This window comes from Elephantulus edwardii, unplaced genomic scaffold (assembly GCF_000299155.1).
Source record: "Elephantulus edwardii isolate Elephantulus edwardi_28Jun2011 unplaced genomic scaffold, EleEdw1.0 scaffold00120, whole genome shotgun sequence".
In the NCBI taxonomy this organism is placed as follows: Eukaryota; Metazoa; Chordata; class Mammalia; order Macroscelidea; family Macroscelididae; genus Elephantulus; species Elephantulus edwardii.
Window position 1 is genome coordinate 3848152 of NW_006399870.1, and position 18074 is coordinate 3866225.

Sequence of the window (18074 nt, forward strand, 5' to 3'; positions counted from 1 at the left end):
GTGATCTCTCCTTCATATTTGATGGACAATTTTTCTGGGTATTCTTGATTGAAAGTTGTGTTCTTTAAGTGTTTGGTATATACTCTTGTCTTCCAGCATGGTTTTTGCTGAGAAATCGGCACTTAATCTTATCTGTGTTTCTCCCTTGCTGTTGTCAGAATTCTCTCCTTACCTTTGGTTTGGGCAAATGTGACTATGATATGCATTGGAGTTTTTCTTTTGGGGTCTATTCTATGTGGTGTTTGCTCTCCTTCTTGAATATATATTCTCTCATTCTTCATTATGCCTGGGAAGTTTTCCTCTAGTAATTTTTCCGCAACTTTTTCAATGCCTTTACTTGCTTCTTCCTTTTCTGGGATTCCGATGATGCGCATGTTATATCTCTTGATGGTGTCTCACATTAGATTTTCTTCTTTTCCCTTCCTTTTTGATTCTGCTTTTTTGCTCTATCAGATCAGTGGTGACAATTCTATTTTTCATTTCACTGGTTCTATGTTCCATCTCTTCAACTCTGCTCATGTGTCCCTCCATCATGTTGACAGCATCTGAGACAGTGGATCTCATATTTTGGGTCATGGTTTCTTGTTTTTCCAGTGCCACTAATGCCTCGTTTGTTTTATCTGCATTGTTCTGGATTATTTTTTTAAGCTCCTCCTGGTTTTTGCTTGCAGTGTCTTGTTTTTTGCAGTGTTCACGTTTGTCTTTCACCCATTGAAAACATTCAGTCATTTTTCTTTTAAATGCTGTGTCAAAGTCCCATCAGGTTTTCTGACTTTAGGAAATCCACTGATACTGTGTCATCTTTTGGGGGTGACATCTAGCTTTGTGCTTGTGTAGGGTGTGGAATAGTTTGCTTCTTTCGTGCTATTGATAGGTTCTTGATCTGAAGACAATGCTATATAGAAACTGGTGTGGCAGCTACCCCACTTGTGTTTCTCTCTGAACTTCTGACTCAAGGGAAGGTTTTCAGTTCAGGACCTGTGAGAGAAGCCTCTTGTAGCTAAGTCAGATCAAGGTGCTCCAGATTAAAGGGAAGTTGACTGACTGGATGTGTAGGCATGGGTGTGGAGCTGAATGGGGAGCGGGACAGGCGGGGGGGGGGGAAAGAGTGGGCAACCACGGGGGCAGGTCAGCCACTTGTAGTGACCTCACTCAGATTTCAGCTGTCCGGGTGTGCTCTTGAGTGGGGTCCCTACTCAAATTCCAGCTGTCTGTCTCCCATCCAGTGGCTCTCGCTCAGCAATTCTTGCCCAACTGCCCTTACCCAGGTGCTCTTGCTGAGCGGTCCCCACCCCATTGAGGTCCTGGGTCCAGCAGGGCTTAAGAAAATTCAGTCAAATTCCCACTAACCTGCTCAGTCCTGGCTGGTTGGCTGGGCCCAAGAAAACTCAGTCAAATTCCTACCAACCTGTTCACTCCTAGCTGGTTGGTGAGGTCAAAGAAAACTCAGTCAAATTCCTACCGATCTGCTTGCTCTTGGCTGGTCAGTGGGGCTTAAGAAAACTCAGTCAACTTCCTCCTGACCTGCTTTCTCCTGGTGGGTGGGTTCCACAGCAGTTCAGCTGGAGGTTCTGACTCAAAATTCCTACTGTTCAGGTCACACTGTGTTGGTCTCTGTGTGCCACGTTGGTCTCTCTATTAGCCCTTTCTATGTAGCTTGCCGCTACTCTGGCTCCTTACACTGTTTCCTCCATGGCCTCCATCTTGGTTCTCCCCTCAGCTTTTCTTAAGCTGAAGGAATTGAAATAAAATTCAAGGCACGAGTGGCAATACTTAAGGATGCTTTGGGTAGAGTGTTAAATGATCCAGGAAGCATTAAAAGAAGATGGAAGGAGTATACAGAGACACTGTATGAGCTTATGGTGAAGAAACAGGAAGTTCAAGTTGCTCTGAAAGAAATGGCAAAAAACAAGGCTCCAGGAGTTGACAGCATACCAAATGACATTATTTCAACAAACAGATGCTGCCCAGATGTGCTTCCTAAGTTGTTCCAAGAAATCTGGAGGACAGCCAACTGCCTGGAAAAGATCTATTATTTGTTCCCATTCCAAAGAAAGGTGACCTGACAGAGTGCAGAAATTATTGAACAATGTCATTAATATCATGTGTAAGCAAGATTTTGCTGAAAATTATCCAAAAATGACTGGAGAAACACATCAACAGAGAACTGCCAGATATGCAGGCTGGGCTTAGAAGAGGCCATGGTACTAGGGATATTATAGCTAATGTTAGGAATGTCTATCTGTGCTTCACTGACTATGCCAAGGTGTTTGACTGTGTGGATCACAAGCTGTGGCTGACTCTGAGAAGAATGGGAATCCTGGAACATTTGATTGTGCTTATGCAAAACCTATACTTGAACCAAGAGGCTGTCATCAGAACAGAGCAAGGAGACACTGCATGGTTCAAAACAGGCAAGGGTGTCCACCAGGGATGTATTCTGTCTACATACCTTTTCAATCTGCATGCAGAACAGATCATCTGGGATGCTGAGCTGTACGAGGAGGAATGTGGCATTAGGATTAGTGGAAGATTCATCAACAACCTGTGTTAAGGAGATGACACAATCTTGCTTGCTGAAACTGAGTAGGCTCTGTAGAAGGTTAAGGACTGCAGCCTTCTATAAGGATTGAAGCTCAAAATCAAGAAAACAAAGATTCTCACCACTGAGCCAACTGGCAGTATTGTGAAGGATGGTGAAGAGATTCAGAGAGTTTTCATTTGCAGTTTTCTACAGTCAACACTCTTGGTACCAGAAGCCAGGAAATCAAGAGATGAATTGCACTAGGAAAGTCAGCTGTCAGGGACCTCTCCAGAGTACTGAAGAGCAATGATGTCAGGCTAGAGAGTAAGGTGCACCTGTTCTGGGCCATAGTCTTTGCAATGTATGCTATGTGTCAGAGAACTGGACAGTGACAAGGGACGACAGAAACAGAACTGATGCCTTTGAGCTGTGTTGCTGGAGGAGAGTGTTGAATATACCACGGACTGCGAGGAGAACAAAGAGGTTTGTCCTGGAGAGGGTGAAACTGGGCTGCTCCTTGGAGGCAAGGATTCTGAGGCTTCATCTGACATACTTTGGGCATGCTTCAAGGAGGGACCAGTCCTTGGAGAGGAACATGATGTTTGGGAGAGTGGAGGGACAGCATAAGAGAGGAAGACCCTCATTGTGCAGCCCTCCAACTGCATCCCTGCCCATCCTCACCCTTCTACTCCCAACCCTCACCTCCTTGTATCCCCACACATGTTTTTCACAATTTAAAAAAAAAAAAGAGGAAGACCCTCAATGAGATGGATCAATTCAGGGATTGGGGTAATGGAAGGAGGTGTGTCAGAGACAGTAAGGTTGACACAGAATAGAGCAGGGGTTAGGACTCTTGTACACGGGGTCGTCATGAGTTACAAGCAACTCAATGGCACATAACAACAGCAACAACAAGAAGTAAGCATCAAACTATGTAGTGTTTGTATCATTTTACATGTTCCAATCCCTCCACATCCTCACCACAATTCGTTTTCTGTCTTATTGAATGTCATTATTTTTGCAGGCGTGAGATGATTTCTCACTGGTGCTCCGACTTGAAGTTAAAAGTTAGTGATCTCAAGTGTTTATGTTTGTGATCTGAATGTCTTCTTTGGTCTTTCCTGTAATCTGCCCATTCTGTAAATGGATTGTCCCTCTTTTTCTTGTGGAAGTGATGGAGTTTTCCCATACCTTTAAAGATGAGCTCCTTGCCAGAGTTGTCACTGGTAAGTATTTTTTCCAGCCTGCAGATTTTTCTTTACTCTTTGGAAAAGTCTTTTGATGCACATAAGGTTATAATTTTAGGAAAGTCCTCATCATTTATCCTTTGGTGGTTGTCCATTTTCAGTTATATTTGATAGTCTAGTTATGCTATTAATTAGGGTTCCTAAGTTTGCTCTTTTGTTATTCATAAGGTTTTCAAAGGCCTGTTCAATTTCTTCTTTTGTGATGTGCCTGTTCGGATATTTTATGCCTGTCTGTGTGACAGTGAATTTCTAAAAAATTGCCCATTTCCTTATTTTTTTCTAATATTAGAGTGTAGCTTTTCATTGTATTCTGTTATTTCTGGGTTCTATTGTGACATCATCCATTTCTTCTTATCCCTGTTATCTTCTTCATTCTAGAGACTTTGCTTGCTGTTGGTTTAGAGTTGTAAGGGGTGCTGGGTTAACCTAGTGATCTTGGTTCTTCTTGGAAAATGTGCATTTACTGAGTACGGTAACTGCTAAGTCCCAAAGATTCCAGTATAAATGTATTAATTTCCATTTGTTTGAAGAGCATTACTGAATAAGATAATATAACTATAATTAACATCTATGAACCCAATTTACAGAATCACTAGATATAAAAAGAAAACTTTTAACAGATTTGAAAAATTAAGTAGACAGCTCCACAAAAATAGGAAGAGTCAATCTACCATTTCTGATGAAGGAAAGCTGACCAGAAAAAACAAAGATGAAGAAGGACTAAGCAATTCAATTATCTCACTGCAGTTGTCTTTATATAGGGACTGATATTTCTGGTTCCCTACAACTAATGTTTTTTAGTCCTTTAGATTAATTATACTTTTTATATTTCTGTATTTGCTAAGTCTCTGAATACAGTCATCATGTAAGTTGATGTTGGGTTGTTGTCTCTTGTTAGTGGTTCTGAGTTCAAAACACTCCCTATAGTAATTTCTTGCAAGGTTGGTCAACTTTTCATAAATTCCCCTAGTTTCTATTTATGTGGATACAATTCTATCACTATCATATCTGAGGGACAGTTTCAGCTTCCCGAATGCATATTTTCTATCTTTTTCATAATATTTGTTAAATTCTCTTCAAGTAAATCCCTAATAATTTTCTCTGTCTTTTATTTGGTCTCTTCCTATTTTAAAATTCCAATTATGTTATTCCTCTTGATGTTGTTCCACTGGATCCTTATACTTCAGCCAACTGCTGCAGTCACTGTGTCAATCCATTCTGTTGGTGGTATTCCTCTTTTTCGCAGAATATCATCTCTTAGCAACATTTCCGAAGTATGAGAGACAAAGCTTGGCATCCTTGCCTCCAAGGAGCACACTGGCTATATTTTTTCCAAGACATTTCTGTTTGTTCTTCTAGCTGTACATGGGATATTCAGTACTCTTCTCGAACAATACAACTCAAAGTCATCAACTCTTTTCCTATCATCCTTACTCACTGTTCAGTTCTCAAATGCATATCAAGTAATTGAAAAGCCCATGGTGTGAATCAGGGGCACTTTAGTCTTCAAACTGATAGCAATGCTCTTCTGTATGGACAAGTCCCTGACAGCAGACTTTCCCAAAGCAATATATGTCTCTTGTTGCGTGGAATGCTGGTTCCAAAGGTGTTGACTGGATCCAATTAAGAGGAAATCATTGACAGTTTCAATCTTTTCTCCATCTATCATGGTATTGTCTAATGGCCTAGTGATAAGTAACTGTTTTCCTGATGTTGAGGTATAATCCATATTGACGACTGCATTCCATACTTAACCTTTTGCTGCAAGGGTTTCAAGTTCTCCTTACTCTGAGCAAGCAACGTTGTCTTCTACATACAGCAAGTCCTGATATCCTATTTTTCTTCAGAGTTCAGCTTAACAAATTAATTGCTCAGTACACAGGTTGAATAGATATGTAGAAAAGACATTCTTTCTGATCTTAAATCATGCAGTGTTCGCTTGTTCTGTCAGATAACAGCTTCTTGGTTTTTGTTTTTTTTTTAAATTTTTTTTTAATTTTTTATTACTTTGTGTGCGTGTACCGTCAAATTAGATCTGACTGGTACAGGAGGATATTGCGCCTCCTTCTCTGGCAGAGCATCTGGTGGATTTGAACCGTGTTCCTCTGGGATTGCAGTGCAGCTTCTTGCCACTAGGCCACCAGAGCTCCCAGCTTCTTGGTTTAAGTATAGATTTTGTATGACTACAATTAAGTGTTCTGGGATTCCCATTCTTCTCAATGTTAGTCATTGAAGTTTATTGTGACTCACACAGTCTAACTGCATAGTCAATAAAACACAGATAAACATGCCTCTTGTATTCCCTACTTTCAGCTAGACATTAACAATTATACTCTTGATGCCACAGCCTCTTCTATACCCACCTTAAACTTCTGGGAGTTCCCTGTCAATGTACTGGTCTAGCCATTTCTGGATGGCCTTCAGCAATATTTTGCTTGCACGGGATGATAATAATAATAATAATATTAGATAACCTTCACATTCTGTTGGATCACTTTTCTTGGGAATGGGAACAAATATGGATCTCTCCGAGTCACTTGGCCAGGCAACTGTCCTCCAAATTTCCTGGTACAGACTGGTGAGCAAGTTCATGATTGCATCTGTTAAGCTGCAATATGTCAATTGGTGTATTTTCTATTCCTGAGGCCTTATTTTTTGCCAGTATCTTCAACACAACTTGATCTTCTTCCTTTGCTATCATCAGCTTCTGTTCATAAAGTACTTGCTGAAATTTTTCCATGTTGACAAATTATTTCTGGTACAGGCATTCCTTCCATCTCTTTTTAATGCTTCCTGGATCATTCAAAATTTTGTCTATTGCATCTCAAGGCTTGAATCTGTTCTACAGTTCTTTCAACTTGTGAAATGCTGAGTGAGTTCTTTCCTTTTTATTCTCTTACTTCAGCTCTTTGCTATTTTGTTGTAATACTTTGCTTTGTCTTCTCAAGCTGCCCTTTGAAATCTTCTGTTCAGCTCTTTTACTTCGGCATCTCTTTCCTTTAATTTCACTTCTCAATGCTCTAATTGAATTTTAATAGTTTCTTCTAACAAAAGCTTCTTGGTCCAGCTATCGATTTCTTATGACCACAATTAATTTTGTATTTTTCTTTCTCCTTTGTCTTTGTAATGACTTTTTGCTCTCTTTATAGATATCCTTGATTTCATTCCACAGCTCCTCTGGTTTTGATCACTGGTGATCAATCCCTCAAACTTAAGATGATTTTTAAATTCAGGTGGGACAGACTCAAAATCATATTTTGGTTTCTGTTTGAACCTTTTTTTGGCTTCAATTTGAACTTTTATATGAGTAACTGACGATTTGTTCTACAGTCAGCATCTAGTCTGGTTTTTAATTCTAATAAGGAACGTCTTCAGTGATTCTGTCCACAGATGTAGTCAGTCTGAATCCTGTGCTGATCATCAGATAAGGTCCATGTGTTTCTTAAAAAGGTATGTGCTATGAGTAAATCACTGAATGTACAAAATTTTATCAGTGCCTAGACATTTAAAAAATGACTTTCAGAATCATAAACACTGCAGATTGGTCCCAGCATCTTGTGTTTGAACCAGATGATTCTGATGCAAATTTAAATTTGACAATGATTGCTTTGTGAGACAGGGGAGGACAACATGCTAATAAGTCTCTCCTTCTTATGTATGCTCCGTATGTTTTCATTTTCCCTCCCCTGCCAACTGGAATACTTTGTGGGGTTTTTTAATGAAATTAAAATTCATTTGGTATTACTACAAAAACTAAATTACATATGCAACATGGTTATTATTACATAATCTGGAAACTTATATTTTAAGTCTTTTCAGTTACTGTCTGCTTTTCTGTCCCAACAAATCTTAAGTATTGAAACTGACCATTGCAATAGCTTTTCACAAAGTTCTTAAAGATAGCATCGTGAAAAAAAAAACACCAAAAAACCTTACTTGCTGCAGAGATATTTAACCTAACCTTGAAATTATTTAAATATTTCAGCAAACACCAGAATTAGAAAGTTTTAGTGTTGATCAAAATAAGACATAAGTACACAAGTTTGTCATCAAACTGTGGATTCATTAAATGTCTCAAAATTATGTGACATTTGGTCAAGTTACTGCCATTTAAAAAGTACTGATTTTAAAAATGAAAAATTGCCACACAAAAAAAGAAACAAAATTCACAAATCATTTCTTCCCTTCTAAAGGTTTTATAATTCACGGTTTTCACTAACCAGTCTTTTACTATCAAACTGAAATGATCAGTTGAAATAACAAGTCATAAACAGATTTTTCACCATTATAAACCAGTAGGTTTTCTTAGGCTGGGTTCTCCGAAGAAGCAAATCCAATGAGACTTTTATACACACACACATGAAAGAGACAGAAAGATAAATGGAGAGGGGGATGGAGGAGGACAAAGAGAGGAAGGGAAAGAGAAATTTATTCATGTATGTGAAATGGATCATGTACTTGCAGAGGCTGGCCTGTGGGTTAGACCTCAGGAGGGAGGCATCTGGGGAGGCTAATGAGTCTAAGTCATTGACAGGCAGGCAGGGTCTCAGATTGCTGGTTTTAGAGACCACAAGCTGACAAGTCCAAAGGTAGGGGAGCAGCATCAAAGACAAAGTCTTTGGAGGTGATGAAGCTCCAACAAGTATGGAAGGCCACCAGATCAAGCCTGAAGATCACAAGCCGGATAGTCAGACATATGGTCTAATTAAAAACTCTCTAGCTTTGGCAGGGGGAACTCTGGTGGCCTAGTTTGTAGGGAATTGCACTACTAATTCAGAGATGGTACATCTCTGGTTGTTTAAATCCACTGGTGGCTCCATGGGAGAAAGATGAGCAGTTTCCTCCCATATGAAAATTCATGGAAGGGTAAGCTGTGCATCAGAAAAGACTCCATGCCAATAACTTAAGAGTTTGATATGTTAATGAGGCACAGTTAATAGCAGTTCTATAAAGACACAATCTGTCTTATGTGATAAAGGGGATGCCTCCTCAGGGATGTGCCCTGCAGTGAATATGTTTCGATGCTGTAAAAGTTAAAAAAAAAACAACAAAAAAACAAAACCCTCATAACTGACCTTCCACAAAAGTTTTCAGAGGCTGTAAATCCATTCCAAAGAAGAAAACTGCCCATTTTTCTCCTACAGAGCCACTGGTGGACCTTCTGTAGCAAACACTTCAGCCCCCGCCTCAGTTTCTGCAAGGTTCTATCATCTGCATAATGAAGATTGCTAATGAATCTTCCTTCAATCCTGATACCACATTCCTCCTCATGAAGTCCAGCCTCCTGAATGATCTGTTCTGCTTATAGACAGCACACATCTGACATACTCCTTTGCTGATTTTGAATCATGCAGTGCTTCCTTGGTTTGTTTGGATGACTGCTTTCTGGTTCAGGTTCAGGATTTGCATCAACACAATCAAGGTTCTGGGATTCCCATTCTTCTCAAAGTTAGCCACAATTTGTGTGATCCATACAGTCAAATGCTGTTGCATAGTTAACGAAACATCTACTCCAGCAGTGTATCTCTTGGTATCAAAATAATATACTGATAATTTTTAAAAAATATTTAAAGCCCATGATAATGATGATATAGATGTATTTCAGGTCATTTGGCAGAAAATCTATAGAAGTACTGGTAATCACAGTGGTTCACATTTGCCCTGTAAATTACTAGTCCACAGCTCAAGAGCACTAAGAATCAGGTACCTTACAACAGTGAAAAATAGTCACTGCTATCGTTTTCAAAGTGGCTTCCAATGTATTATTTCCATTTGACCTTACTTTCAAAGATAAAAAGACAGAAAGAACTGGAGTGATGAAATGACTTATCCATTGTGACTGAGAACAGCCAGGGTTACAATCCAGGCTGATTATTTCCAATGGTGTTTTTCTATTGTACCAAGAAGCTACTTCCAAAGCAGGGGAAGGGAAAGGAGAAAGAAGAAAAAATCAGTTCAGGTAAGGCCTACTGGAACCATCAGTACTAATTAGCATAAGGATAGATAGTTGGGGGAGGTACTCATTTTGAAAGGACAAGGATGACTACTAAAGATCTTTACCTTCTAAGATCTGGTGGACTCTGGAGTCCCGCACATACTGCTGAACAGCGTAGTCTTTGAGGTAGCCATATCCTCCATGCATCTGTAGAGACTGATTGCAGATCTAGAAGGGACACAGGATTAGATATCTTTGTCTCTCCCAAAAGTGTTGACATGACATCTCTCCCACCTTACCCTGCATCCAGCAACCTGATGTAAACAGGCAAGAGGAAGAACAACTTACAAACAGCCAAGTCCTGAGAGGGGCTGCATGGTCTGTATGTTCAGTCAGTAAATGAAGTTCTTTGCCTGAACCTGTCCCACCACAAAGACAACTTGGACTCCTGTCTTTTGTGATGACTGTCTACTGAGGAGGAGCCACCCAACTGCTCTGGCTGGGAGTACATGATGCTAAGGTACCATCTAGTGGCAATCAGCCTTAGTGTGGGAACGCCTTTGCCCTGATATTGTAACATGCCACAGAGCTGAACTGGAGCTAGATGAACAGGACTGCTTAGAACCTTCAAGGCAGTGTGTTATTTAGAAAACAAGAAAACAGCAATGGCATAATTAAATATATAATGGCTTGGAGCACACGAAAATGCCAGCTTTGAGAGTTCCCATTAGGTCTCTCATAGGTTAATTTGCTGAGTTCCAAGATTTACTTAGGCCTCTCAACATCCCTAGACCTTGGGCTGCTCCAACTGCTCACTCCTCAGCCCCAGGAGAGGTAAGGGCATTATCACTTACCAAAAAGCATTCATCGGTGGCAAAGAGCTTGGCCATGGAGCACAGAGCCACAGCATCTTCCCGCTCCTCCTGCAGAGCCACAGCCGCATTGCGGATCATGAGTCTTGAAGCCACCAGCCTTGTTGCCATATCGGCCAGTTTGAACTGCAGGTACTGTAGCAACACGGAAGAAGAGAATCAGGAGGCTCAGAATGCCACTGCTCTGGGATCCTCAAGATTGAGTTTTTAAATGAAACCTCTTTCCTAAGTGACTCAATACCTCAATTTCCTGCTCTCTCTACAGAGAAAACTTACTATAAATGTTACTACCAACATTTTACATCTACTTTACTTTCCTTGCAATTTCTAATGCTATTCTCCTTATACTATACCATTTATAGAAATGAAGTACAAGTTCTGCCTCAGATGTATGGCATTACACATTAGAAACACCATAGTCTCAGTCTTCTCAGTCTCCCTGAGAATGTGGGCCACATACGGATTCTCTTGAGTCGCCAAGAGTGAAAAGCAAATGCAGACACATGGGAAATACCTGGTTACTGGCCAGAGGTTCTCCAAACTGTTTGCGGACATTAAGGTGGTTTAGGGCAAGGATAACTGAAGCATGAGCAGCCCCCAGAGAGCAGGAGGCTGGAAAGAAAAAGTGTCAACATTTCAATGGAGTCAGGACAGACACTGCAGTTGCCCCAGGCAATAACCTTCCAGCCCACCCCTATGTGTTCTCACCAACATTGATTCTCCCTCCGTTCAGTCCTTTCATGGCTATAAGGAAGCCCTGGCCCTCGGTCCCAATTCTGTTGGCCACTGGGACAGCACAGTCTTCAAAGATCACAGCTCGAGTTGGCTGGGAGTTCCACCCCACCTGGCAAAAATCAGGAAGTCTGGCTGCCCAATCATTTACCCTCAGGGCAGTTTTCTCTATTGCATGTTGCTGCTGTTGTTGATTGCCTTTGAGTCTAGCAGGACACATAGCAACGCTATGAACAAAAGGCCTGAAGCCCCTCTACAACTGTTTAGGAAGTAGATGCCACTCCTGCTTCCAGATATGTCACAGAGCCTGTGAAGCAGAGGTTATGTTCCCCTGGGACTTAGATCCTTGAGCATTCAAAATGTGGAAAAGTAAATTTAGAGACTTGCCAATTCTCACAAGAAACCCTGGTAGCATAAAGGTGAAGTGTTTGGCTACTAATTGAAAGGTCTGAGGTTCAAATCCACTAGTGGCTCTGCAGGACAGAAGACCCAGGGTTCTGCAGGAGCAATCTCAGGAACCCTATGGGGCAGCTCTATTGTCCTAAGGGGCGACTGGAATTGACAGCACATCACAACAACTCTTATAATGACTTCTTCTGTTAATTTTAACATATTAAAAACTAACCACTTCCACAGCCTCTGAAACAATACCAGCACCGCACTGTAGGACAGAGTAGAACTACTCCATAACATTTCCAGAGATGTAGATCTGAATGGAAGAAGAGTATAACATCTTTCTTCCATGGATGGCTGGGAGGATTTCAATTGCTAATCTTCTGTTCAGGAGCCCAGCATTTTACCTAATGGACCAATAGGGCTCCTTTTTTATCACATAAACTCAATTCATTGTCAGCAGCTTGGAACTGACTCACAGCTCACCCTTCAGTGGGCTTCCAGAGGCTGTAAATCCATGGGAGGAGACTGCCTAGCTGTCTCCCTCAAGAGCTGCTAGTGGATCTAAACTGCCAGACAGGTGCCACCTTTGGGTCAGTAGCACAAGTCTGAATAGACCATGCCATGAGAGCATCGTCTGAACCCCAATGATACAAAGATGTTATCCTAAAAGAGGGTGTGATGGAGGAAAAGCTGGATGATGAAGTAGCAGCATTTGGTTGTGCATTTGGCTGTAGAGATCCAGTGATATGCAAGCACCAGCTCATGAAAGTAAATTAAAAACATCTTTTCCTAACTTGACATTCAATTATATCATGATGACAGTGTGAAATCAATAATAGTGGGAGAAATGATCCCACAGAAACTGGCAAACATTACAAATGAGGATTTTTATTTTTGAGAAAGCTAGCTTACCAGGAAACTGCTGACATTATAGGTCACAAGCTCAGAGAAAACTGCATACACCTGGGATGTAGCTCAAAGACTTGTCTGCAGCTGGTTGGACTGGGGTGGCTTGTGTGTTGCTGTGATGCTGGAAACTATGTCTCCAGAATTTAAAAAGCTAGTAAGGTCACCCATGGAGGAAAGATTTCAGTGTAACTTCCAGACTAAGGCAGACTAAGAAATATGACTGGCCATCCACTTCTGAAATAATAAGCCGTCGAAAATCCTGTGAGTAACAGAAGAACATTGTTGGATGTAGTACCAGAAGATGAACTATTAATATCATTTTGAGAATGAAAATTGAAGAGGAATGGTGCCACGTTCATTGTCAAAAAGAACATTCAAGATCTATTATCAAGTACTATGCGGTGATAGTAAACTAACCATACAGATACAAGAAAATACCTGTTAATACAATTAGTATTATTAAAATATATACACAAATCACTAAGGCCAAAGATAAAGAATTTGAGGATTTCTACAAACTCACAGATGGATGGAGAAAAAACAGACCTTGTCAATGGTTTCATCTTGCTTGGATCCACAATCAACATCCTTGGTACCAGCAGTTAAGAAACCAATAGATGTTACATTGGGAAAATCTGTCAAAGTGCTAATGAGTAATGATGTCAGTTTAAAAACTAAGGTGCACCTGACTCAACCCATGGTCTTTTCAATTGTTTGCTAAGCATTTGAAAGGTGAACAGAGAGTAAGGATGACAGAAAAAAGAATTGATACTTTTGAGTTGTGGTGTTCAAAAAGAGTACTGAATATGCCACGGACTATCAAAAGAACAAATATATCTTGGAAAAAGTGCAATCAAGGTGCTCCTTAAGAGGCAAGAATTGTAAAACTTAATCTCACATACTCTGGGCATGTCATTTAGGAGGAGCTAGTCCCTGGAAAAAGATATTATGCTTGGAAAGGTGGTGGGTCAGTGAACAGAGGAAGACTCTCAACAACAAGGTTTGACACTGTGACTGTAATGATGGGCTTGACTGTATCAGAGATGATGAGGATGGTGCAGGATAGGGTATGGGTCAAGTTTGTTGTTCATAGGGTTGCTAGGAGTTGTAACTGAATTAACGGCAACTATAAAAACACATACAGTAATCAGGGGTAGATCTAAGCCATGGTATTTTCAGGTGCTTCATATTCATGTGAATTCTGGACTATGAATAAGACTGAATTAGAATGGATGCCTTTGAATTGTAGTGTCGGCATTGAGTATAAAAAACTCACAGAATGTCAAGAACAAACAAATCTGTCTTGGAGGATGTTCCATGAGGATAATCCTTAAAGGCAAGCAGGGTGAAATTTCATCTCATGTATTTTGGGCATGTTGTCAGGAGGTGCCAGTCCTTGGAAAAAGAAATGATGCTGGGAAAAGTAAAGGATCAGTGAAAGAGAGGAAGACCCTCAAAGAGATGGCCGACACGGTGACTGCAATGATGGGCAAAGATCATGATGATGGTGCAGGACAGGGACAAGTTTCACCTGCTGTTCCCAGGGTTGCGACAAGTTGTAGATGATCTTAAGGGGCATAATCAGACAACTGTCACCTATAATTCTGATCCAATTTGCTAAATGGCTACTGTCATTTTGCTCTCATATAGAAAGTTTTTAAAAGAGTATCATGTCCAAGGCAGACATTTTTTCCTAGGGAAGGTGAAGTACAAAGAACAAAGAAGTCCTAATGAATAAGAAAGATTAAAGAATCAATGCCTTTGAACTGTGGTGTTGTGAAGTGTATTGATTATCCTGTGGATTGCCAAAAGAGCAAAAGAAGCCTGGTGTGGAGGAAGTGCAGCCAAGGTACTCCTTAGAGGGAATGATGGTGAACACCTCTCCTACTTTCTGCATACTGTCAGGCCTTGAAAAAGAAAAAACACAAACCAGACATAATGCTTCCACCTGCTGCTCCAGGCAAACAGAAACCAATTGTCCTGGGGTTGACCACGTGCAGGTTTTCAGGCCTCAGACATTAATCAAGGAATGAGGAAGGAGAATAGAAACATTCAAAACTTTATTAGGTCAATTTACTGGGATATCTCACAAAGCCATGACCCTGAATGTCCCAAATAAGGAAATAAATCCCATGATGTTTATGGTTGCACACAAGTACTTTCAGCAACTACTTATTTCGAGGCTGAATTGTTACAGTAAACACATCTAATTTATAACTTTCGCTAATTTGACTTTTTACAGATGAATGAACATGTCTGTCCCTGTTTACAAAATATGAATCCCCAACTGGCAGAGCATGTCTGTCCTGGACAGTGCTCTGTCTACCTCATCATTGCTTGGTTGAAAAAAAAAAAAAAAAATGGGCTCATGCTAGTTGTCAAGTGAATGGGGAGATATGATCCTTCTAAATTTTCCATTCATTTAAAAATATTTAAAGCAAAATCAGTAAGAGAAAAGCCATTTAATAATAAAGCAAACAAAAAGCAAAATGAAAGAAAAACATATACTTAAAGGGGTGAGGAGGAAATAGGAAATGGAGAACAAAGGCAAACCTTCACCTTATGCAATCTATAGTACTCTTATAGGCATCAAACCTGTGAGCTTACATATCCCATTAATGCTGTTGTTAGGTTCTATGGAATTGACCATGACTCATAGGGCACCTATAAAAACATTCCAAACTTTGTCCTATCCTGTGCCATCCTTACAGTCTCCTCAATGCTCAAACCCACTGCCAAAGTCACTGCATCACACTAACTCACTGAGGATCTTCTCTCTTTTCCTCAAACTCTTTTTTTTTTTTACAAATTTTTTAAATGTTATTATGTTGTGTGTGTGTGTGTGTGTGTGTGTGTGTACCGTCAAATCAGATCTGACTGGTACAGGAGAAGATTGTTCCTCCTTCTCCAGTAGAGCATCTGGTGGATTTGAACCGTGCACCTCTGGGATGGCAGTGCAGCTTCACACTCTTCTTTTTTTTTTTTGTGAGAAAAATTTATATTTAGAATTAGCCCGCTGGACTCAGTTTAGATGATCCCAATTTTGTTGGCAACATCCAAAGCATCATAATCAGGAGCAAGTCGAACATAGGCCTTCTTCTCTCCATCAAGCCTAATCAAAGAGTTGACCTTAGCCACATCAATGTCACAGAGCTTCTTTACAGCTTGTTTAATTTGGTGCTTGTTGGCCTTGACATCCACAATGGACACAAGTGTGTTGTTATCTTCTATCTTCTTCATGGCTGACTCAGTGGTCAGGGGAAATTTGATGATGGCATAGTGGTCAAGCTTGTTTCTCCTGGGGGCGCTCTTCTAGGGGTATTTGGGCTGCCTTCAGAGTCTCAGAGTCAGGCCGCCGGAAGGTGGGTGATGTGCAGATCTTCTTTTTTTTCTGGCTGTGGATGCCTTTCAGGACTGCCTTGTTGGCCTTTAATGCCTTTGCTTTGGCTTCAGTTTTGGGAGAGGCAGGGGCTTCCTTCTTAGCTTTCAGTGCCACACCTGCTGACAATAGGTCCAAAGTATATGAGATGAAGTTCCACCATCCTTGCTTCTAAGGAAGATCCAGATGCACTTACTTCAAGATAGATTTGTTTGTTCTTGTGGCAGCACATGGGATGATATTCAGCATTCTTCACCAACAGAATTCAAAGGTATCAATCTTTTCAAAACAGGTTTGAATGACTGCTACTTAGGTCCTGTATAGGTTCTACATGAGCACAACCGAGTGTTCTGGAATGCTTATTCTTTGCAATATTATCCACAATTTATTATGACTCACCCAGATGAGAGCCTTTGCATAGTCAATAAAGCACAAACATCTTTCTGGTGTTCTCTACGTTTGGCAAAGATTTCTCGAACATCAACAAGGACATTCTTTGTTTCATGGACACTTCTGATTCCAGATTGAATTTCTAGTAGTTTGCTGTGGAAGGCTTTTTCAAAAGTCTTCAGTAAGATTTGACTTAATAATGTTCAAGAATTTCTGTTGATCAACTTACTGTTGATATTAATAATAATGATATTAATGTTAATGTGATATTAATGATGATGTTCAAGAATTTCTTCATTCTGCTGATCACCTTACTGTGGAATAAGAACAAACATTGATCTCTTTCAGTCTGTAAGCCAGGTCATGGTCTTCCCATTTCTTGGTATTGATGAATGAGCATATCTAGGACTACAAGTGCTACTGAAGCACCTCACGTTGCTGTCAAATCCTGGAGACTTATTGTTTGACAATTCAATGAAGGTTGGATTTCTTCCTTCAGTATCACTGGTTCCTGATCACGTGCTACTTCCTGAAATAGTGAGGTCCCAACTCTTCTCATTATTTCTTAGTTGATGGAATTGACGGAAAACCTCAGAAGCAGTTCTTTACTTCACCTCTGCCTTGCATGCAGACTTCCGAGCTGTAAAATAACCCAGTGGTAGATGGAATTTGGTCCAGGACTTAAGAACAATAAATGACATAGTTGAGCCTCTACATCTTATGGTTCTTAACCTGTATACTGTAATAGACAAAGTGCTAGTCAATAAGCCTTTTACTTTAAGAACTACCTTCCCTCTGTAACTTGATTTGTGCCATTATTAGAACCTCTACTTGGAATATTATTGCTTTTAATTTTTGACTCATGTACTTTTAACTTGTTAATTAAATTTGTGTATTCTAGGCTGCAACAGTTCCATGATACATCTTCAAGGATATGAACATGTATGGCTAAGCACAACTGATAACAGTGCATCTAAATTCCAAAATCAGTCTCCACAATAGTCTACATGTTTCCTACTGCCAAAGGGGACATTTAGAGTAGTGAGAGAAGATCTTCACCCTGAAACCCACAGCGTCCCTTTTCAGCAGGAAGTAGCTAAGAGAATACGCCATCGCCTTTTCCTTATGAATCAGGGTGAAGTCTCTCTCAGGGAAGAGTGATAGGGAATGGCAAAGGACACACTGACAAAGGAGATTAATCAGAACTGGCTTTGACAAGCACTGTGGCAATGGGAAAATTAAAAAAGACTTTCAAGGGGGGGAAAAAAAGAGGATCAAACTGGGGGGGGAGAGAAAATAGTGCAACAACGAATGAATGGAAATAAAAAAATCTCTGTAAATGTTCATTACAATTAATAAAACTTAATAAAAAAAGAAAGAAATAGTTCAGTGTTGGCCAATTCCTTTTGGCACAGTGGCTTCTGTGTCCACCTTCTATCCATCTTCTTTTGATACTTCTCATTGTTCAATATTTTGTCCACAGGACTTGTCAGTATTTTATCTTAAGGCCTGCATTTTTTCTCCTTCAGTTCTTTCAGAACTGAACATTTGAGAAATGCTGAGCCTGCTTTTCTATTTTCATTTTCTAACTCGAAGTCTTTGCATATTTCATTGTAATACTTTGTCTTCAGCTCCTGTTTCAAATCTCCTGTTTAGCTCCTTATTTTATAATTTCTGCCTTTCGCTTTAG

General features: G+C 40.2%; 1 protein-coding gene across 1 annotated transcript in view; it reads right to left on the reverse strand.

Moving 5' to 3' along the window:
* The window catches only part of ACAD8 (acyl-CoA dehydrogenase family, member 8), a 49650-nt gene that overhangs the window by 9446 nt on the left and 22130 nt on the right, over positions 1-18074 (reverse strand). Inside the window, exons 7-10 of the mRNA XM_006892852.1 lie at positions 11287-11422; positions 11093-11190; positions 10561-10713; positions 9832-9934 (exon numbers count right to left, since the gene is read on the reverse strand). Coding sequence (XP_006892914.1) covers positions 9832-9934; positions 10561-10713; positions 11093-11190; positions 11287-11422 — 490 coding nt within the window. The remainder of the gene's footprint in view (positions 1-9831; positions 9935-10560; positions 10714-11092; positions 11191-11286; positions 11423-18074) is intronic.